Here is a 22,912-nt window from a genome sequence, read left to right on the forward strand (position 1 = left end):
ATATGCCCAGGAATGGGATTGCTAGATCATATGGCAGCTCTATATTTATTTTTTTAAGGAACCTCCATACTGTTCTCCACAGTGGTCATACCAACTTACATTGCCACCAGAGTATAGGAGGGTTCCCTCTTCTCTATACCCACTCCATCATTTCTTGTTTGTAGATTTTTTCTTTTTAGGACTGCCCCTGTGGCATATGGAAGTTCCTGGGCTAAGGGTCGAATTGGAGCTGCAGCTGCTGGCCCGTGCTACAGCTATAGCAATGCCAGATCCGAGCCACATCTGCAACGTATGCCACAGCTTGCTGCAACACCAGATTGAAATGGATACTAGTCGGGTTCTTAACCTGCTGAACCACATTGGAGACTCCTGTAGACTTTTTGATGATGGCTATTCTGACTGGTGTGAGGTGATACCGCATTATAGTTTTGATTTACCTTTCTCTAATAATTAGTGCTGTTGAGCATCTTTTCATGTGCTTTTTGGCCATCTGTCTGTCTTCTTTGGAGAAATGACTGTTTAGATCTCCTGACCAATGTTTAATTGGGTTGCTTGTTTATTTGATATAAAGATGTGTGAGATGTTTATATATTTTGGAGCTCAATCACCTTTTGGTCACGTTGTTTGCAAATATTTTCTCCCATTCTGTGGGTTGTCTTTTAATTTGGTAATGGCTTGCTTTGCTGTGCCAAGACTTTTAGGTTTAACTAGGTCCCATTTGTTTGTTTTTATTTTCATTGTCTAGGAGGAAGACAAAGAAAAGATATTGTTGAGATTTATGTCAAAGAGTGTTCCAACTATGTTTTTCTCCAGGACTTTTATAGTATCTGGTCTAATATTTAGGCGTTTAATCCATTTTGAGTTTAATTTTTGTGAACAGTTTTAGAGGGTGTTCTAATTTCATTCTTTTACATGTAGCTGTCTAGTTTTCCCAGCACCGCTAATTGAAGAGACCATATCGTTTGAAGTCAGGGAGCCTGAATCCCTTCAGATTCGTTTTTCTTTATCAAGATTGCTTTGGTTATTCAGAGATCTTGAGGTTTTTAATGACAGTTTGTCTTTTCTGTTTTTACATCCTCACTGTGGTGACTGGAGCAGAAACTGGAAACTAAGCAAAGAAATTTTATTTCTGTATACATATTTTCCTTTAATAGCCACCAACAAGACGTTTTCATTTTCTCTCCCTGACCCTGTCCACCAGTTATGTTAGCTTACACACATACTGCTATAGCAACATATATAAATATGTATGATACATTTATACACACATACAGACATTCTAAAGCACTGTAAAGATACAGACTATGCTTTAGCACAATTGGGGCCCTCAGATATATCACTTAAAATGATCACTGGTTTGCTTTACACAAGACTTTCGGTGGGCTTGGTGTGGCCATCAGTCCCCAGTTCCAGAGAGAAGGTAGGAGGACAAAATGGGACAGTATCTTCAGAGTGAGGTCAGAACACTTTTTTGGAGATCACGAAGGAATAGAAACAGGAGGTACAGGCTGAGCATGAGATGGCATCTCGGAGTCACCTCTCACCACATGGATTCAAATAACTCAGGTGCTGCAGTGTAGACTGATGCCCAGCCTGATTGTGACTCAGCTGTGCTGGCCCCCAGTTAGGTCGTAGGGCCCAGGCCACACTGTCCAGCAGGGCACTGCTGCTCAGTCCTGTGCTTTTAGATCTGCCCAGGAGCTCCAGTGTCGGGACCTCATGTCCCATTCCTAGGAGGCAGGCCCTCCTCCCCCCGAGTTGACCTGCTGAGGATGGGTGCTGAGGTGAGAAATGTGCTGTTGCTGGTTCCCATGCCTTAGGCGTGTTCAGAAGCAGTGTCACGAGGTCCTCTACAAGCTATGCATGTTTTGCTTAGCGCTGGGCCAAGTGGGCCAGGTTATTCCGCAACTGCGGCTGGTTATGCCACAAGTACAGGGAAGGCCCTCTGCCTTTCGCCCTGCCCCACCAGGCTACATCTCTGACTTCTTTCATCAGGTGTAGAGGAGGGGACCCTGGTCCTCCTCAGCAGACAGGGAGCTGTGCAAAAGGCGGGCAGGCCCATCCTTCCTGCTGTTTTGAGTGGCTTCGAGTCTTGTATGGCTCCTGAAAGGCAAGGGTCACGGGACTGGAGTGCATGGCAGAGCCCTTAGGGATTTCACCTGGAGACCAAAATAACACAAAGTAAGAGCCCATTATCAGGCCCTGCTGGTGGCTGACTGAGGCTGGAGAGAGAGCTGAGTGGCGACAGCTCCTGAGGCTGGAGAGAGAGCTGAGTGCTGACATGAGCCAGGAGCACAGTGAGAGGCTGTTAAGACGATGAGCTAAGGGGATGTGCTGAGGTCTGGAGGAGCGCCTGGTGCCACAGGTCAGAGGAAAAGCTTCCCACCGCCTCCTGTGGCGATACCTCTGCTCAAAGCCACTGCACATCAGGTGGCTGGATGCTATGCTCCCCCTTCAGGGACCAGGTCACTCTCCAATTCACTTTGGAGAAAAAGGATGGCTTTTGTGATCTCCCAGGACAAGACGTGCTTGGTATGAAACATGCACATGTACAAACAGCCTGTTGTAGGAAGAAGAGGACAGGGAGGTCCTCCTATTCAGTTTTTGTTTCATTTACTTGATGAGAAAAGGGGCGGGGGGCGAGTCAGCATCATCTAAGTCTAGTCCCACCTCCTACAGATGAGGGGCAGCAGGATCACCGAGACTGGGGCCAGCCAAAGCCACACAGCCAGTTAGTGACAAGCCTGGAATTAGAAACCAGGCTTTGGGCCCTTCCCAATGCCTAGGGGAAGTAGAGAGGAATTCTAAACTGGGGAGCCAGCAGTAAGAGAGGCAGTTGGGTTACCTTTGCTGGGACAGGAATAAGGCTTTATGGAGGCAATCTTGTAAGTGTTCTTCTAAAGAGGCTCAGGAAAGAAAGGAATTCATCAGAGAAAAACAAAAGGAATTATCAAAAAAAAAAAAAAAAGATAAATCATGGCCCAACCCATTTTCATACTGTAGGGTCACCATTCTCTTAGATTATAATTTAGGAACATTCCTAGGAATGCGCTCAATTGCTTATGGCAAAGCTTTAAAGTCCATGGTAAAAGATTTAGTTTCTGTTTTTTAAGCCATTTCTACACCTCAAGTTTTTCTTCAAAGTGGTTGCTAGGCAGTGTGTTAGTGTTTCAAATAAACAGAGAAATGAGCTCTTTCCCTTTAAGGTTCAGTTTTTACTTATTACCAAATTCTCCTTTAGATCAACAGGCCCAATGACCTTCTTTCATGTTGTTGCTTAAAGAAAAAGATAAGTCAAAATCAAATTGCTATTCTTAACCCAGTGGTATGCAGTGAAATCAACTAATTAGGCTGCATCTTACTGTTATTTTCCCCTATATTTGTATAGGAAAGCCCAGAGCATATGACGGGCTTCAGGACCCCTTTACTGGAAGCTCATCAGAAGCAGACCCTATGACCTCTGGCCTTGACAATCAACTGAACCACATTTGTCCTTGGCACAATGGAGAGAGAACTGGAATCAAGAGAGAAGATGATGACAGAGTGAGAGTGAGCCACGAGGTAGAGAAGGTTAATTGGGGTGGGAGGCTGATGGGGACAGAGATAGAGGGATGCTCGTTGAGGCCCTGTGCTCCCACTAGTGGACCAGTAATCTCCTGGAAGGTCAGAGCAGTTCAGGGATTACCTGCAGACTCTGATGACAGCTGGTGATGGGTTTGGGATGAGCTCTATGGCTCTGACTGGTCTAGTAGTTTCCTTACCTCCAAGTTAGTCCTTGCCTTCTTCAAAACATCATGAGTCCTGGTCACTGAAACAACAAAACGGCCCCCAAAGGCAGCAGTTACCAGCAGGGCATTGCCTTGGGTATATGTTCTAAAGGCCGTCCTTTCTGGACACTCGGCTCGGGTCCCCTAAGGTGTCTGTGATATTAGTCTGGAGTTTGTCCCCCACGCCCTCCCTCTGCCTCCCTGATTGCTGATGGCACAGGAGGTTCAGGAATGTCACATCAGTCTCCCCTGTCCCTGAGCCTCTCTGGTCACTGTCCATCCACCGCGCAAGTGGGGAATCTGCCCACCCTCCATTTCCTGTCGCATTCCCCGGCTGGGGGTTACCCACACTGGCTGAAGATGAACTGCTCCATGCTCTCCTTCTGCTGGTTGGCAGTCTTTAGACGCTCGGTCGTGCTTTGAAGTAGACTCTCCTGTTTGGATAGTTTGGTTTTCAGTTCCAGAAGCTCCCTTTTCACGGACTCTCCCTGGGGAGAAAAAGACTGTCAGTGGTCAGAAGGCCTAAAGCACCCTGTGCCTTGTGGCTCTTTACAACCCCAAACAGGATTTTACAATTTTTCCAACTATTTCTGGACTGGGTTCCCCTCATTAAAGCCCTCCAGGTGATGATGGCTCTGAACGGGCCGTTAGGTGGGAACACTGAGGACCTGGCAGCCCCGGTGCAGCTTAGCACAGACGACGCTCCTGTTGTTGCAGAGAATCTGACTCCAGGCCACACGGACATTCCCGGCTATGAACAAGAGCTCAGATTTGGTGCTGACATAGTTAACTCACTTTGGCATCCCAAGTAAGACTTGGCTATTTTAGGAGTATTATGTCTGGGGAGACAGAGCTGGCTGAGAGAGTCAGCAAGTTTGTACATATTTGGGCCAGCCTTAAGATGGCAAAACAACCCCTTCTATGAAATTAGCATCGTTGGGTCCCCTAAGGTGTCAGTGATATTAGTCTGGAGTTTGCACCCTTTTGCAGGGATCCTGAAAGCTGTGTATCCGAGATCACCAACCAGAGAGCCAGCCTGAGATATGAAAGCCCCTGGGGGAGGCGGACTCTCCCTAGGACTGACCCAGAGAAGCTGATTTAAGTGATTTTTCTGGGATTCCAGTGGGTGGCTAAAAGAGGCCAGTTGACTTCTGGTGACATTCTGTGATCCTGCCTGACTATGTGGACCTGGGGGTAAGGTGGGGATGGGAAAGGAAGTATTGATGTTTCAACATGGCCAAGAACTTCAGCTCAGCTAAACTTTGGAAAAGTGAAGAAACCAAAGGTTTATGGGTTACCCGGGCTCTCATGTCTGCCTATTCCATATCTTTTCCTTTTTCTCTTTGATTACTTGTTTGAGGGGTTGTGGGTGGGAGGCGAAGAGATACAGTCAGAGATAGACTGAAATCGGCCATCATGGGGAAGTCTCCCTCCAGGGACACTCCCATCAGCTCCCTCTGTCCCAACTGACCATTTGGCTCCCAAACTTCAGGATGTGCAGACCAAGGAGGCAGAAGGATATCTGGGGGCAGGACCTGTAGACGATGCTGGTTTCTTACCACTTTGCCAGCCAGTGCAGGGCCTTGGGAGCTTGGCAAGGCTGCTCGCCAGAACATGGTGAGGAGGGAGGTCGACTCCTCCAGCCGCTGGTGCAGAGTGTTGGTGCTGCTCAGGAGCTCATGGACACCTTTGCTGCCCATCTCCTGGGAAAAGGGGGAGGTAGCCATGGGTATCCCTGGGGCTGAGAAATCACTTCTTTTTTCCTGAGCATAAGCCTCAGCTTCTTTTGTGAGTGAGGCGCAGACGTGGTCTACTTGACCCTGTGAAATTCTGATCTCAGCAGGAACACCCTATGGCAGGAATTCATTTGATTCCAGCTTCCCCCATACTCTTTAACTTCTAGCCCTGCTTTGTGCTTTAGAATCTGAGGTCCTTAGTTTTTGCACTGGCCCCATCTTGCCCTTCCCTAAATCACAGCTTATGCATCAGATGAGCTGCACTGCTTGTAGGACTGAGGTGCCACTCCCTTTGTCTGGTATTTCTACTCCCCAAAGAACTTATGCACCCCCTGTGGACCTGTTACTTTCCCTGCTTGGGATAACAGCTGACTCTGGGTTCATGCTGTCACTCCCACAGCACGTCCGATATCACGCCTGCCCATATGGATTCAAATTCTCAATTCCTAGCCAACTGACATATTTTTTTTTTCTTTTCTGCCTACAGATGGTCATGTGCAAGCATGGCTTCAGTAGATAATAAGCAAATAAAAGGTACTCAGTACAGCACCACATGTATGTTGACACTTAACATGCTCTACTGATGAGGATGGCAATGAGGATGGCAGTGCTGTAAAAGCTTTTCTGTGGTTCTGAGGGGGATATATCAAGTCAGCTACATATAGAACAGAGCAGAGCTTATAGTGAACTTAGCAGATGAAAATGGAAGATTGGAGCTGGCTTCAGATCTGGAGCATGAAAAGAAATAGCAGGAGAAGGAGCTAAAATCAGAAGAAGAAAGGCCCTGAGGAAAAAGGTGCACCTGAGAGCTATGATATGATTACCTCTGGGCCTGGAGCTTCAAGGCCAGGAAAGTTGCAGGTTGATCTCATGAGAGATGCTATCTTCTTGACCAGCAGTCTGCTCTCCTCAATCTGCTGTCTTAGGGCACTGTAGTCATCAATGTGTCCAATGACATGGCGGCCATGCTTATTGGCAAAGCAGCCGTCAGTAGCATCACCTTCCAGCTTGGGAGGGTGAGGGTTCTTCTTCACTGGAGAAGCATCCAAACCCAGCTCTGAGGAATAATACCACAACACAACAGAATCCACTGTTATTCATAAGCATATTCTCAGTTCAATCCAAAAAGGACATCAAGTAGTGAGAGAGGCCAGAAACAAGAAATCTTGACAGTCTTGGAAAGCACAAGTGTGAAGTCCATAGGTACTCTGGGTTTTATATTCTATAATCTTTCTTATATCACCTCATGATGATAGACTGCCAGGAGGCAGCTTTTATCCTTATCGACCAATAAAGTATTCAGGGCAGATATAATTAATAAAAACTTTTAAATTTGGGGGTTGAGAAGACACAGACAAGGAAATTAAGTTGGATAGAGAGCACTTTTAAGAAGGCAGAGATTATAGTGCAATGAGGCAGTACCAGAGCAATAGGAAAGCCATAGGAGAAAGAAAAATGACAAAAAAAGGCAGCCACAGAAGGTGCAATAAGTAGGGCTAAGGGCCTTGGGACATGCAGAAAAAATCTCTCTAAATTCAGATAATGTACATATAGAGAACCAACTATTAGTTGCATCAATAACTTTCCATCATCACTAGACCCTGAGCCCTGTAGTTGTGCTGTTTACCATTTGTCCTATTGAAGGTTGTGGTCTCTGAGCCAGGAGGAGCAGAAGAAGAGCTGGGGAAGACCAGAGCTGGAGAATTCATGCCCACATCCCGAACTGGAGGGGAGGCAACTGAATCTAGCAAGTAAAGATAATCACAGCTTTAGGAACCCTGGAAAATGCTGCTCCCCAAATGCATGCACAGCTTAGGCTTTGCCATTGGAAATCTAAGGTAACATGACGCTCTTCTTACCTAATCGTCATCCATGTACCCACAGTCAAAACCAATGGCAAATAAATCACTTATTTTGCAAAAGTAAGATGTTCCTATAATTGAAGGGTGTTCCATGAGAAAGTGACTTCCAGTTTGAAAAATGATTAGGTATGTTTTTCTAACCCCAGATTTGAATATAATTTTGTATGTGGTATGTCTTTTACCATGCTTTATAACTAAATAGAAATATACCTAGATATATACACTATGTATATATATATATATATATATAAATATTTCATCAAAGAATGAATGGGTTTATGTGTGATTAAACTCAGCACTCTAATCTCCATTTTGATGAGTGAAATATAGAGTAGTATGAGAAGAATAGGAGATAGAAGCCCTGGTAAGTTTGAGATGCCCTACTGGAGCCCAGGCAGCAAACCTCCAGGGAGGAATTGGAAAATCCCACCAGGAGACTGAAATAATCCTGGTCAAGCAAATGTGGCTTAGAGCCTGCTTTCCAGCTCAGGTCTCTATGCTGGAGGAGAAGGAGGAGTGACTGGGCCAATGGGGCTGAGTCCTGGCTGGTGTCGTGGGGAGGCAGTCAGAAGGGAAAGCCTGGTTAGAGGAAAGATGAGCAGTACTGAGACAGAGCATAGTGAGGTGGAAGGAACAGAGACTGGAAATCAAAACTTCTGCTTTGAATTCTGGGTTGGCCTCTAACTCCAGGAAACTTAGAATGTCTTTTAATTGTCTCAATGCTGAAGTTTTCTCATGTGAAATACAGAGGCAATAAAACCTGTCCTATCTCTGATGAAATTATTTGAAAAAGCACTTGAAAACGTGGTGAATGTTAAAGTACCCTGCACACATAAGGAATAGACATTAGGGAGAGGAGAGAAGATGACAGAGTCAAAGAACTTGAGCTTGCCTCCTCTCAAAAAAACACCAAATCACAACTAACTGCTGAATGCCTGGATCGTACAAAAAAAGATATCCTACATCCAAAGCCAAAAAAGAAGCCACAAAGAGTCAGTAGGAGGGGCAATTTCACAATATCAAATCTCATACCATGTGGGTGCACCACAAACTGGCAAATAATTATATTGCAGAGATTCTCCCACAGTAGTGAGAGGTCTGAGCTCCACACCAGACTGCCCAGCCTTGGGGTCTGGCATTGGGAAGAAGAGCTGCCAGAGGACTTGGCTTTGAAGGCCGGTGGGGCTTGAGTGTGGGAGCACCACAGGACTGAGGCAAACAGAAACTCCACCCTTGGAGGACACACACAAGTTTTATGTGCACTGGGAACCAGGGCACAACTATGACTCCACAGGAGCTCGGGCAGGACCTACCTGCTGGTCTTGGTGTGTCTCCTGGGGAGTTGGGGGGTGGCTGTGGCTCACTGTGGGGGCAGGATACTGGTGGCAGAGGCACCAGGAAATGTTCATCAGTGTGAGTTCTCCCAGGGGTCATCATGTAGCACCAAGACCTGGTCCCACCCAATAGCCTACAGACTTCAGTTTTGGGACGTCTGAGGACCAAAAGCCAACAGGGTGGGAACACAGACCCACCCATCAGCAGACAGCTGCCTAAAGTTATCTTGAGCCCATAGCTGACTCTAAACACACCACTTGACACAGCTCTGGCCATCAGAGGGAAAAGATCCAGTTCCCCCCACTGGTGGGTAGGCAAAAGTCCTCCCACTAGACTGCCTGCACAAGCCCTTAGACCAACCTCACCCACCATGAGACAGACACAAGAAGGAGAATTACAGTCCTGCAGCCTGCAGAATGGAGACCACAAATGCAGAAAGTTAGAAACAATAAAATGGTAGAGAAATACATTCCAGCAGAAGGAACAAGATACCCCCCAGGAAAACCACTAATTGAAGTGGAAGTGGGCAGTCTGCCTGAAAGAGAATTCAGAGTAATGATGATCGAAGATCTCAGAAAGACAAAGGAGGCAGAGACCAAGAAGATGCATGAAATATTTAACAAAGAACTAGAAGATTTAAAGAACAGAGAGGTGCAAATACATTAACTGAAACGAAAAATCAATAACCGAATAAATGAGGCGAAAAAACTAAAAAGTGAGCCTGAAGACAGATTGGTCCAAATCACTGCCATGGAGCAGAATGAAGAAAAGAAAGAGCATGAAAAGAAATAAGAACAATCTAAGAGAACTTTGGTACATGTTTCAGTGCAGAACATTCATACCATGGGGGTCACAGAAGGAGAAGAGAGAAAGGGCTGTAGACTATATTTGAAGAGATAACAGAAAACTTCGCTAACATTGGAAAGGAACCACAAGTCCAGGAAGCACACAGAGTCTTAAAATATGGGATAAACCCAGGGAGGAACATTGCTGAGACAGATATTAATCAAACTGACAAAACTTAAAGACAAAAGAAAATATTAAAATCAACAAGAGTGTGTATATCTATGTGTAACTGAATCACTTTGCTGTAGAGCAGAAATTAACACAACATTGTATATCAATTATACTCCAATAAAAATAAAAGCAACACAGGAAAAGCAGTGAATAACATGCAAAGGAATCCCCATAAGTTATCTATCAGCTGATTTTTAAGCAGAAACTCTGCAGGCCAGAAATGAGTGGCATGATATGTTTATCAAGTGACGAAAGGGGAAAAGCTACAGCCATGAACTCTACCCAGCAAGGCTCTCATTCATATTCAGTAGTGAAATCAAAAGCTTTACAGGAGTACCCTGGTGGCCTATTGGTTAAGCATCTGGCATTGCCACTGCTGTAGCTCATGTCACTGCTGTGGCGTGGGTGTGATCCCTGGCCCAGGAACTTCCAGATGCCACAGGCACAGCCAAAAAAAAATAGTTTTACAGACAAGCAAAAGCTAAGAGGTTTCAGCACCACCAAACTAGCTTTACAACAAATGCTAAAGGAACTCCGGTAGGGGGAAAAGAAAAGGCCATGAGTAGAAACTAGAATATGATAGATGAGAAAGCTTACTCGTAAAAGGCAAACACATAGTGAAGGTAGGAAATCATCTACACACAAATATGATATCAAACTGGAAATCGTCCAAAGAGGAGAGTACAAGTGTAGGATATTGAAAATGCATTTGAAATTGAGGGACAAGTAACTTAAAACAATCGTGTAATATGTACACACACACACACACACACACACACACGTACATAGAGAGAGAGAGACAGAGAAGGGAGACTGCTATATCAAAACCATGCAGTAACCACAAACAAATCTATACTAGATGCACACACATGCACAAAAGGAAAAGCAATCCAAACACAACATTGAAAATAGTTATTGAAGAAGAGAAGAAACCAAGAGGAAGAAAAGAAAAAAGGCCTATGAAACAAACCCAAAGCAATTTAAAAAGTGGCAAGAAAAGTATAGATATCTTTAATTCCCTTAAATATAAATTGATTAAATGCTCCAACCAAAAGATACAGATTGGTTGAATGGATGCAAAAACAAGAACTATATATATGCTGTCTAAAACAGACCCCCTTAGATCTAAGGACACATACAGACTGAAAGTGAAGGGGTAGAAAAAGGTAATTCATGCACACGGAAACCAAAAGAAATCTGGGGCGTTCCCATCATGGCTCAGCAGTAATGAACCTGACTAGTATATCCATGAGGATGTTGATTTGATCCCTGGCCTCACTCAGTGGGTTAAGGATCCAGTGTTGCTGTGAACTGTGGTATAGGTCACAGACATGCTCAGATCCCTCGTTGCTGTTGCTGTGGTGTAGGCTGGTAGCTGCAGTTCCGATTTGAACCCTAGATTGGGAACGTCCATATGCTGTGGGTGCAGCCCTAAAAAAAAAGAACAAAGAAATCTGGAGTAGCAATACTCTCATTAGACAAATAGACTTTAGAATAAAGATGGTTAAAAAAAGCAAAGAAGGATGCTACATATGACAATTCAATGATCAAAGGATCAATCCAAGAAGAAGTATAACAATTGTAAATATATATATATATATATAGGTCTTTTTTAGGACCACACCCACAGCATACGGAAGTTCCCAGCCTAGGGGTCTAATCACAGCTGTTGCTGCCAGCCTACACCAGAGCCACAGCAATGCCAGATCCGAGCTGCGTCTGTGACCTACACCATGGCTCATGGCAATGCCGGATCCTTAACCCTCAGAGTGGGGCCAGGGATCAAACCTGCAACCTCATGCTTCCTAGTCGGATTCATCTCCTCTGTGCCATGACAGGAACTCCAACAATTATAAATATTGCACCCAACACAGGAGCACTTCAATATATAAGGCAAATGCTAACACCTGTAAAAGGAGAAACTGACAGTGGACGATTAACACGATAATAGTGGACGATTAACTCTCCACTTACACCAATGGAAAAATCAGCTAGACAGAAAATCATAAGGAAACACAGGCCTTAAAAGACACATTATACCACAGCAGTCAGAGAAGAAAAAGAAATAAAAGGAATCCAAATGGAAAAGAAGATGTAAAACTGTCATTGTTTGCAGACGGCATGATACTATACATAGAAAATACTAAAGATACTACTAGAAAACTACTAGAGCACATCGATGAATTTGATAAAATTTCAGGATTCAAAATTAATACACAGAAATCTCTTGAATTTCTTTTTTGGTAACAAAAAGAAATCTCTTGCATTTCTATACACTACCAACAAAAGATCAGAGAGAGGAGTTAAGGAAATAGTCCCACTTACCATCACATCAAAGGGTATCAAAAACCTAGGAGTAAAACTGCATAACGAGGCAACAGATCTGTACTCTGAAAACTGTAAGACACTGATGTTGGAAAGCAGTGACACAAACAGGTGGAAAGATATACCGTGTTCTTGGACTGGAAGAATCAACATTATCAAAATGACCATACTACCCAAGGCAATTTATAGATTCAGTGCAATTCCTATCAAACTACCAATGGCATTTTTCACAGAAATAGAACAAATATTTTAGAAATTTTTATGGAAACACGAAGACCTCAAATAGCCAAAGCGATCTTGAGAAAGAAAAACAGCTGGAGGAATCAGGCTCACAGACTTCATACTTCACTACAAAACTAGAGTCATCAAAACAGTATGGTATGGGCACAAAAACCAAAATATAGATCAGTAGAACAGCATAGAAAGACAAGAACTAAACCCAGGCACCTGTGGTTAATTAGTCTATGACAAAGGAGGCAAGAATATATAAGGGAGAAAAGACAGTCTCTTCAGTAAGTGGTGCTGAGACAACTAGACAGCTACATGTAGAAGAACGAAATCTAACATCATACACAAAAATAAATTCAAAATGGATTAAAGACCTAAAAATAAGACTGGATACTATAAAACTCCTAGAGGAAAACATAGCCAGAGTACTCTTTGACATAACCTCAGCAATATCTTTTTTGGTCTACTTCCTAGAGTAATAAAGATAAAAACAAAAAACAAACAAATGGGACCTAATCGAACTTGAAATCTTTTGCACAGCAAAGAAAACTCTAAACAAAACAAAAAGACAACCCACAGAATGGGAGAAAATATTTGCAAATGAAGTGACCAATAAGGGATTAATCTCTTAAATATACAAACATCTCATACAGCTTTACGCAAAAAAAAAAAAAAAAAAAAAAAAAAAACCAAACAACCCAATTAAAAATTGATCAGAAGATCTTAACAGACATTCTTCCAAAGAAGACAGACAGTGGCCAAAAAAATACATGAAAAGATTCTCAACATGACTAATTATCAGAGAATTGCAAGTCAAAACTACACTGAGGTATTACCTCACACCAGTCAGAATGGCCATCATCAAAAAGTCTACAGACAATAAATGCTGGAGAAGGTGTGGAGAATAGGGAACACTCCTACACTGCTGGTGTGAATACAAGCTGCTACAACCACTATGGAGATTAGTATGGAAGTTCCTTAAAAAACTAATAAAGAACTCTCATATGACCCAGAAATCGCATTCCTGGGCACATATCCAGAGAAAACCATAATTTGAAAGGCTACTTGCAACCCAGTGTTCATCACAGCCCTGTTTACAACAGCCAAGATATGGAAGCAACCTAAATGTCCTTTAAGAAAGGATTAGATAAAGAAGTTATGGTACATATATACAATGGAATGTTACTTAGTCATAAAAAGCATCACATAATGCCTTTTGTAGCAATATGTATGGACCTAGACATTCCCATACTAAGTCAGAGAAAGACAGGTATCATATAAGATCACTAACATGTGGAATCTAATAAAAATAATAATACAAAAGGACTTACAAAACAGAAACAGGCTCAAAGATTTTGAAACCAAATGTATGGTTACCAAAGGGCAAATTCGGGGAGGGGGGGAGTGATAAATTAGGGGGTTGGGATTGACATATAGATACTACTGTATATAGAATAGGTAAGTACTGAGCTACTGTGTAGCATAGAGAAATCTACACAATACTTGGAGTACTGAGTATTCCTATATGGGAAAAGAACTGAAAAGGAATGGATCTATGTAAATGCATAACTGATTGACTTTGCTGTACACCTGAAACTAACGCAACTTTGTAAGTCAACTATACTCCAATAAAATTTATTTTAGAAAGGTGAATAGCAAAAAATGGGCATAAGAGCTAAACAGACATTTCTCCAAAGAAGACGTACAGATGGCCACATGCACATGAAAAAATGCTCAACTTCGCTAATTATTAGAGAATTTCAAATGAAGACTACAGTGGGGTACCACCTCACACCAGCCAGAATGGCCATCATCGAAAGTCTACAAACAATGAATGCTGGAGAAGGGGTGGAGAATAGGGAACCTCCTACACTGTTGGTGGGAATGTAAACTGGCACAGCCACTACGGAGACCAGTGTAGAGACTTCTTAAAAAACTAAAAATTGAACTACCATAGGATACAGCAATCTCACTCCTGGGCAAATATCGGGAGAAAGCCATAATTTGAAGAGATACATGCATCCCCAACATTCACTGTAACACTATTTACCATAGCCAAAATATGGAAGCAACCTAAATGTCCATCAACAGAGAAATGGCTAACGAAGATGTAGTGTATCTTCTAAGGTACACTGGAATATTACTCAGCCATAAAAAAGGATGAAATAATGCCATTTGCAGCAATATGGATAGACCTAAGTTTATGATACTAAATGAAGTCAGGCAGAGAAAGATAAATACCGTATGATATCCCATATGTGGAATCTAAAAAAAATTATACAAATGAACATATTTACAAAATGGAAAACAAACTTATGGTTACAAAAGGGGACAGGTGGAGGAGGGATAAACTAGGAGTTTGGGTTTAACATATACACACTACTGTATATAAAATAGATAATCAACAAGGACATACTGTATAGCACAAGGAAGTCTACTCAATATTCTGTAATAACCAGTATGGGAAAATAATCTGAAAAGGAGTGGACATGTGTATATGTATAACTGATTCACTTTGCTGTATGCCTGAAACGAATACAACATTGCAAATCAAGTATACTTCAATATAAAATAAAAATTAAAAAATTTTTAAAGGAATAGCCATTAAAATATGCAGCTGTTAATTGTTGAGCACTTTTTTAAAAATTAAATATACTCGATTTACAATATTGTGCCAATTCCTGCTATGACCCAGTCATATGTATATATGCATTCCCTTTCTTGTATTTTTACTGTATCAGGCACCTGTAAATTATTTCATTTAATGTTCCACATTATATACAACTATGCACAGTATATATTATTACTGTCTTCATCATTTAGATGAGGGAACTAAGGCTTAAATACTTGAGGAGATTAAACACTTTGCCCAAGTAGCAAACTCAGAATCTGGAGCCAGATCTGCCCCTAAATCCTGTGCTCTTACTCGAGGCACTATTCTGAGGCATCTCTGATTTCACCCAGACCTTAAGGAGTGTGGAAGAAGCAAGACTGTCCCTTCCATGACAGACATCCTGGGGACCTCCCCACTGGCTGAGGGCTTCCTGATTCCCTTTTCCTTCCTACCTTGGAAGAGTGGCTGCTTGCTTCCAGAGTCAGTGTTGGCAGGGAAGTTCTGGTTGACGGAGGAGAGGCTGAGGCTGGCTTTCCTGGAGCCACCATCCAACTGCTGTTCAAGCTGCAGTCGCAGGCAGTTGTTCCCCTGAATGCTCTGCTCCAGCTGGCCTCTCAAAGCTCGGATCTCTGCCACCAGGTGGCTCAAGTCACTGCTTAAAGTGACTTGGTGACAGGCATCCCAGGTGTAAGCTGAAAGGAGAGAGGAAGGGTCTGTTTGCATTGATCCCGGTATTTCCAGGCATTTGTCATAACACTCCCATGTCATTCCTTTCTGCCAGGGACCCCACTGTAATCTCAGGGTCCCAAGCAACACACCTGTGACAGAGATGTCTCTCTCCTGGGCAGGGCCTGGCATACACTGAGGTAGCACACACTCCAGTCTGGACCTTTCCCTGAGGCTCAGATGACCCTTGTGTATCAGGGAGGCATGCGATTGGCAAATGAAGTCAAACCTGGTATTCCATCTCCTTGTTAACCCTAGTCCTGCAGGCTAGAGAGCAGGGTCTTCAAGACAGGAGGTCAGAACTGAACTCAAGAAGGGCCGAGGCTGAGGGAGGAGGAGATATGATGACCTCCACACTCAGGGATCAAAGAGGGGAGGAGGAAGACGCCATCAGCTCTTTAGGCAGCAGGTAAGAATGGGAGTGGGGTACCAAAGACCAGAGGTCATGACTAATCTGACTTCTCAGCATCTTGTTTTTTTATCTCCACTCATGAGCCATGGTCCGTTTCTATATACTGGGGAAGAAAAGATCTAAGAAATATTCTACAAAACCACAGTTTCTCATCTAAAAACTCGGACACCAAATGTATTTTTTTAAGCCAAATGTATTTTAAAAGGTAGAACTTGTTTTGTTTTTTAGTATGGCAAGAGGATGCATATGCCATATTAAACATGTGCCCAGGCGTATCTGGGCCACAAGCCTTAACCAGACACATTAGTACTGCTGCAGTGAACTATGTGAATATTCCCACTAAATGGGATAAACGAAGACTATGAATGCTGTATTGTCTCAGTTCGGTTTTGTCACCCAATGAGCGTAAAAAGATTTGAGTTCTTAGTGGATTATGGAGTTAAGGATAAGGGATTATGGCGCTGTAATGGTGGGAACTTTGAGATGAATCCAAAAAGACCTACTAAAAGGGAGAAAGACATGAAAGGGGAGGGTAGTTCAGGATAAAGTTAGTTTCTAGAGACTAGCCCCAAAGTTCCATGATGCTCCTCCATCTCACTTTTTCTAGAAATCCAAATTCTCACAATGTTGCTGTTGTTTGGCTGCACCTGTGCATGCAGACATTCCCGACCAGGGACTGAACCCGAGCCACAGCAGTGGCAGTGCCGACTCCTTAACTGCTAGGCCACCAAGAGAACTCCTAACAAAGTTTTGCTCATTAGTTGAAACTTCTTTCATCTATCCATTCCCCATTCCCCTTTAACTTCTGATTGCATCTTATATTAGAAACTCATCACTTGATGCCCAGAAGAGTATCACTACACCTATTCAGTAAGTTTCCCTGATTGTAATATCTTCCAACTCCAGTATGTGCAACCTGTCTTACCATCTTAAAATTGTGTCCATCATACACATGTTTTACTTGGAATAGACACACTCTTTTCTATTGCCTACTATACAGAATGTAAACTGTCATCCTACTGCGGAGGCCTTCTACATATGGCAGCTCTTCTTTCCACTAACCTGACTTCTCACGCCCTCTGATACAAAGCCCTCCTCTAGGCAGGCTGGTCTCCCCCAGAACCGCTACTTCCACAACTTTGTAGGTGAGCTATTCTACAGCCTGCTGTGCTGCTTTAATCCTTCAAGTTAGAACTTGACGTTCACCTTCTCATCAGAAAATTGTAAAACTCATGGAGTTCCCGTCATAGCATAGTGGTTAACGAATCTGACTAGGAACCATGAGGTTGCGGGTTCGATCCCTTGCTCAGTGGGTTAACCATCCGACGTTGCCTTGCTCAGTGGGTTAACGATCCGACGTTGCCATGAGCTGGGGTGTAGGTCGCAGACGTGGCTCGGAAACTGCATTGCTGTGGCTCTGGTGTCCGCCAGTGGCTACAGCTCCGATTCGACCCCTAGCCTGGGAACCTCATATACCATAGGAGTGGCCCTGGAAAAGTCAAAAAAAAAAAAGATAAAACTCAATCACATTTTATGAATATTGAAATTTGGCTGAATAGTAAAACTTAATAAACCATATCACTTAAGAACTTTTAAATATATGTATAAAAAAACTTAAGAGTTGAGATGTTCAGGGAGTCAACATCACATCCAAAGCAAGAACTGCTTCAGTAGAATCCTAGACAAATCATCCCTTTCTATTTCAAGAGGACTGACTCCTTCACAAATCAGCTGTTCCATCACCAGAAGGCTCGGGTGGGAAGGAAAGCCTTCCTTATGCAGATCCTGATTCCATTGCCCTTCATCCTTTGGCCCTTGTTCAGCCTTTGGGAGGGAAGGGATACAAAACACATCAGCTCTTCTCCACCTGACCGTTGAAGCCAGTTCTTATATTCTTTTTTTTTTTTTTTTTGAAGGAGAAAAAGATAGCTTTATTACTTTTCCAGGCAAAGGGTGCCGCAGCAGGCTAATGCCTTAAAGACTGTGCCCCGCAGTTCTTATATTCTTATGATCTTTTCCAAGCCTAAATTATTTTAGTTTCTTCAATCAGTTTGAGATTTCTGTTCCCTCAACATTGTGGTCTCTGTCTTTATTATGTCCCTTGTTTGTCAATGTCCCTTTTATAAGATGGTGTCCCACTGTCTAACAATATTTCTACCGTGGTCGCTCCATACGGACAGCACAGCTACACTACAGTGGTCTCAGGTTAAGTTAGCTTTTCTAGCAATCTTGGCCTACAGCTTCCTTGTGTACATGCGTTTCTACCTCACTCTCCCATCCTCAAGCCCATGAGGGGCTACAGAGCCAGGTCTCCCCATCTGGTATATCTACACTGATTTTTTAAACCACAGTCAGGGTTTTTTTTTTTTTTTTTTAATCTTTGCTAAATTTCATCACACGGGTGTTAGTCCTCTGCTCCAGCCTGCCTGGCTTAACAATGCTTAGAATGCCTTTTCCCACTGGAAGAAGAATGAGGAAGGATCACAAGATTCTCAAATACTAGAGGGAGCAAATGTCTTCAACAAAAGGTTTAAAATTTAAATCCAGGCTGGATATGTGGGTTCTATACTGTTATTTCTATGATTTAATTTTTTTTTTAATCACTGGGGAACAGTCATGATGGGAGCAGGTTGCCTGCAATACTGGCTGTATGGGTGGAGAATTCATGACATGCGGTATGTTTTCAGATGATGACATGACCAGGACCGTTCTTTGCACTTCTTTGTGAAAAAAAAAATTATTGCATGATCTGGACTTTCATCCAGGTAGGTGAAATCTGACTCTCATGGCCTATGTTTAAGGCTGTCTAAGCAGATCTTGCTCATGTCACCAAGCCCTGTGCTTTGTGTGTGAGCTCCCCTGTCTTCTTATTGAGATCTCCAGTGACTGAGACAGAACTCTGTAGGTTTCCAGCATCTCCACAGATCCCAAGGTAACGACTTTACCAGGATCCTTAGCAAGAGCAGGAAGCTCACAGGGTGCGGGGAGGAGGAAAAACATACCTTTCAGCCCCTTCTTGGAATTTCCATAAAGTGCCTCGTAGATCTGTAGCTCTGACTGGAGGGACTGGAAGAGCTGGTGTTTCTCTTCACACTGTTGCTGCAAGAGGGCCAGCTTATGCTGCAGCCTGTCAGGAGAGAAGCAAGCCTGCAGAGCTGGTGGGGCCACACCAGGGCAAGAGGCTGTGACCCAACTTTTGCATCACAGAATCTTAGACCTAGGTGTAAACTCAGGGGTCCTGGGGACCATCGCTTTTGTTTTGCAGATGTGGCACCAGAGGCTTGGTGAGGTCAAGTAATTTTGCTTGGAGCTATGCCATTAGCTACCATACTTAGGACACACCACCTGATATTCTTACTGCCTCTACAGTGCTCTTTTCCTGTTGACAAGCAGCTGTAGGGTTTCTGCTAGGGACTAGCCTCACAGCTGGTATGTAAGCTCCCTAGGTTATGATAAGACTAATACCCTAAAACTAACGGGAAGCACAAGAACGTATTCTGTCCACAATGTGGTATGCTGAGGCCCTCTCTACAGGGTTTTGCTCTCTCAGCTTTAGAGTAGAAAAGGCATTCTCAGAGAAGTCCTTCCTTCTGCCCAGTCACATGTAAATCTAGAATAGCAGAGGGGATATTGAGGTTTTCAAAAAGGACTCTTAATTGTCTTGCCAATATCCTTTCTCGGGAGTTCCTGTTGTGGCTCAGCAGTAATAAGCCTGACTAGTATCCATGAGGATGCCGGTTCGATCCCTGGCCTTGCTCAGTGGGTTAAGGACCTAGTGTTGCCATGAGCTGTGGTGTAGGTTGCAGATGTGGCTTGGTTCCCGTGTTGCTGTGGCTGTGGTGTAGGCTGGCAGCTGCAGCTCCAGTTCAACCCCTAGCCTGGGAACTTCCCTATGCCAGCAGGTATGGCCCTAAAATGGAACAGCAAAAAAAAAAAAAAAAAAATCCCTTCTCCTAAATCTGAGAACAAGGCTGCCTTCCCTATCAATGGGCTCCCTCTAACCTGGAGTCTTTCTCCTGGAGAGACAGTCGTTCCTCCTGGAAATGCAAGATCTCCTGCTGCTTCTCCTTCAAGTCTTCCAAAAGCTGCTGCCGTTCCACCTTCTGGTGCTCCAGCTCCATCTCCAGTTCTTGAAGCCGGGATTGAGAGGTCAACAGAGCCTCCCTCAGGCATTCTGTTTCCTGGGAGTGCTCTGCTGAGCAAAACACAGGAGTATTTATGCTGTAGGGCAAAGTTCAGAAGGAAGATGAGCCCCAACACAGCCATCCTGATAAAGTGAACTAAGAGGAGCTTATGCTGTAGCTTCCGGGGGAGGCAAAGCAAGTGTCTGCTCACTTTACCTACAAATGCCAATGAATGGGGAACTTCTTTCTTGGCAATGCTTTTGATCCTGCTTTTTTTTTTTTTTTTTTTGGTCTTTTCATGGCCACACCCACAGCATATGGAGGTTCCCAGGCTAGGAGTCCAGTCAGAGCTGTAGCTGCCAGCCTATGCCACAGCAGTGCCAGATCCAAGCTGCATCTGTGACCTACAGCACAGCTCACGACAACACGGGATCCTCAACCCACTGAGCGAGGCCAAGAATCAAACCCGAGTCCTCATGGGTACTAGTTGTGTTTGTTAACTGTTGGAGACCACTGAACTGCTGAACTCTGCAGAAAGCAAACTTGGAATGTGCAAAAGCACGATAAGCCAAGGAATGCTCCTGGTGGCAAAAGCCAGATAAGCATGTCTGCCGACCCAGCCTTCTAAAGTACAGGGTCTCCTGTCAAAATAAAATAAGGGGCTTATATGTTAACTATGTTGTTCTTTAGGCAGCTGCACTACATACACCCTGGATGTATAGGCCTGTGACTTTTATTGCTAGTAGTCTCCCTAAATCTAAGAGATGGCTTAGCCACTCCCCATGCCTATTCTTGCTCACTAATCTAAACAGGTCACTTTCCCTAATAAAAGTCTTGTGGGCTAAAGCCTAGGGGCCTTTGTTCTGTGGAATAGAGTGCCTCCTGGTCCCCGCCCCCTTTTAAAATGCAAAAGAGTCTTCTGTGTTTTTTAGGCCTCACCTTCCCTCTTTCAGGATCTCCTGTTGCCCTGAAGCACAGGACACAGCAGTTGACCACTGAGCTACAAGGGGACTCCCAATCCTCTGATTTAATAGAGCCTGTCTTGCATTTAGAGAAAACATTCTGGTTTCTAATGCTATCTTCTGAGTGCTCACACACCCTCTATGAAATACTCCATTCTTGAGTTTTGCCAAAGATCAACATCAGCAGTACTAGTATATATCATTTTCATCATATTGAAAATCAGGGGTACCTGTTGTCTTGGAACATCTTTCTGATCTTCATGATTCTCAAGGACTATTAATAAGAACTCTGAAAAGAAAGCTCTGGTGCTGTCAGTTGTCTGGGGTGGCATCACCTGGGCCTGGCAGATTGACCTCTTTAAATCTTACTGTAATCTCAGCTGTGAGGACTGTGCTGGTCTTGCCGTGCATACAGTGGTAGTTTAGTAGTTCTGCCTTTTCCCTTGTCTGTATGGCTTCTGTTATTTTCCCGAGCAGTGACCTTTCCTCTGACATTTTTTTACTTATTACTAAAAAAAATTTACTTATTTTTTATTTTACTGAATTTCTTTTTAGGAGTTCCCATTGTGATGCAGCAGAAGCAATTCTGACTAGGAACCATGAGGTTGCAGGTTCTATTCCTGGCCTCGCTCAGTGGGTTAAAGATCCAGTGTTGCCCTGAGCTGTGGTGTAGGTCACAGACACAGCTCAGATCTGGCTTTCTGTGGCTCTGGCGTAGGCAGGCAGCTACAGCTCCTTTTAGACCCCTAGCCTGGGAATTTCCATGTGCCTCTATAAGCCATATGCCATTAAATTAGAAATTTTTTTTTTGCTTTTTAGAGCCACACCTGCAGCATATTGAGGTGCCCAGGCTAGGAGTCAAATCAGAGCTGCAGCTGCTGGCCACGGCCACAGCCACACAGGATCCAAACTGCGTCTGTGACAAATATCACAGCTCATGGCAATGTGGGATCCTTAACCAACTGAGCGAGGCCAGGGATTGAACATGTGGCCTCATGGACACTAATTGGGTTCATTACCACTAAGCCACAGTGACAACTCCAGAGGGAGCTAATTTAGAGATATCTCTTGATAACTTTATCCTTTCCCACAAGCATTCTTTCATTCTGGGTGTAATCCTCTTAGCCACTATTCTTTATGTCTTCTGGCTATTGAACAAATATTTGTAAATAAAAATAAGTTCTAATCAAAAATATATTGGTTTCATTAAGTCAATTAACACTAAGGTCAGCTGCCCACCAGGCCACACTGAAAATGATGCCCATGTACTGATGCCCAATAAATAGTAAGATTTAAAGAGGTCAGTCTGCCAGGACATATTTGTATCACCTCCAGACACAGTCATGAGAATCAGTGACCTAACAGGAGCCTGAGTGTATGAGTAGGCAGTGGAGAGGAGACATGGGGAGAGCAGACCAGCTCAAGGAGGGACACACAGAGCTGCAACAGAGCTTGGAGAACCCGGAGAGGGTGTCTGGGCCCTCAGGCCCCTTCCTTGCCTGGTTCCAGAGTAGCTGTGGGTGGTGGGCAGGTAGAACAGACACTAAGTGGTGGCCAGTTGGCTAGCTAATGACTGAGTATGTGTGGGGAGGTTTGCCCAGAAGGGGTGGGTTTCCTAGAGCTCCTTGTCCCTGAGGGCCCGTGGTTGGGACGTGTTGGGTCCTTTGGAGGCTGAGAAGACCTCTGGGAGTTTGGGCAGTGAGTCTGGGAAGCACTGTCCTCTCCATCTTGTCTCTTTGCTTCCCCAGAGGGGACTGGCATGGCCAGGCAAGAAGGGGCCCAACACTGAACACTCTTGGCAGCT

The 22,912-nt window shown here is 43.9% G+C and overlaps 1 protein-coding gene and 1 long non-coding RNA gene across 51 annotated transcripts in view; one reads left to right on the forward strand and one right to left on the reverse strand.

The window, feature by feature from the left end:
• The window catches only part of LOC100624559 (myomegalin), a 216,415-nt gene continuing 194,612 nt past the window's right edge, over positions 1,110-22,912 (reverse strand). For 10 of the 50 annotated variants that reach the window (XM_021090679.1, XM_021090671.1, XM_021090672.1 and 7 more), the window contains 9 exons: positions 20,025-20,214; positions 19,025-19,149; positions 15,337-15,576; positions 7,131-7,247; positions 6,328-6,560; positions 5,327-5,470; positions 4,117-4,255; positions 3,762-3,808; positions 1,113-2,159 (listed from right to left, as the gene is read on the reverse strand). In XM_021090679.1, the coding sequence (XP_020946338.1) occupies positions 2,118-2,159; positions 3,762-3,808; positions 4,117-4,255; positions 5,327-5,470; positions 6,328-6,560; positions 7,131-7,247; positions 15,337-15,576; positions 19,025-19,149; positions 20,025-20,214 (1,277 nt within the window). In that variant the 3' untranslated portion in view covers positions 1,113-2,117. Of the gene's footprint in view, positions 2,160-2,845; positions 3,809-4,116; positions 4,256-5,326; positions 5,471-6,327; positions 6,561-7,130; positions 7,248-15,336; positions 15,577-19,024; positions 19,150-20,024; positions 20,218-22,912 lie in introns of all 50 variants that reach the window. The other 40 variants (XM_021090678.1, XM_021090669.1, XM_021090670.1 and 37 more) reach the window with 17 other exon arrangements.
• Positions 3,423-22,871, forward strand: LOC110260431. Its single transcript, XR_002343717.1, has 4 exons — positions 3,423-3,561; positions 15,869-16,019; positions 18,710-18,787; positions 22,857-22,871. It is a non-coding gene; the product is annotated as an uncharacterized LOC110260431 (long non-coding RNA).

The sequence above is a fragment of the Sus scrofa genome, chromosome 4, assembly GCF_000003025.6.
Source record: "Sus scrofa isolate TJ Tabasco breed Duroc chromosome 4, Sscrofa11.1, whole genome shotgun sequence".
NCBI classification, from domain to species: domain Eukaryota; kingdom Metazoa; phylum Chordata; class Mammalia; order Artiodactyla; family Suidae; genus Sus; species Sus scrofa.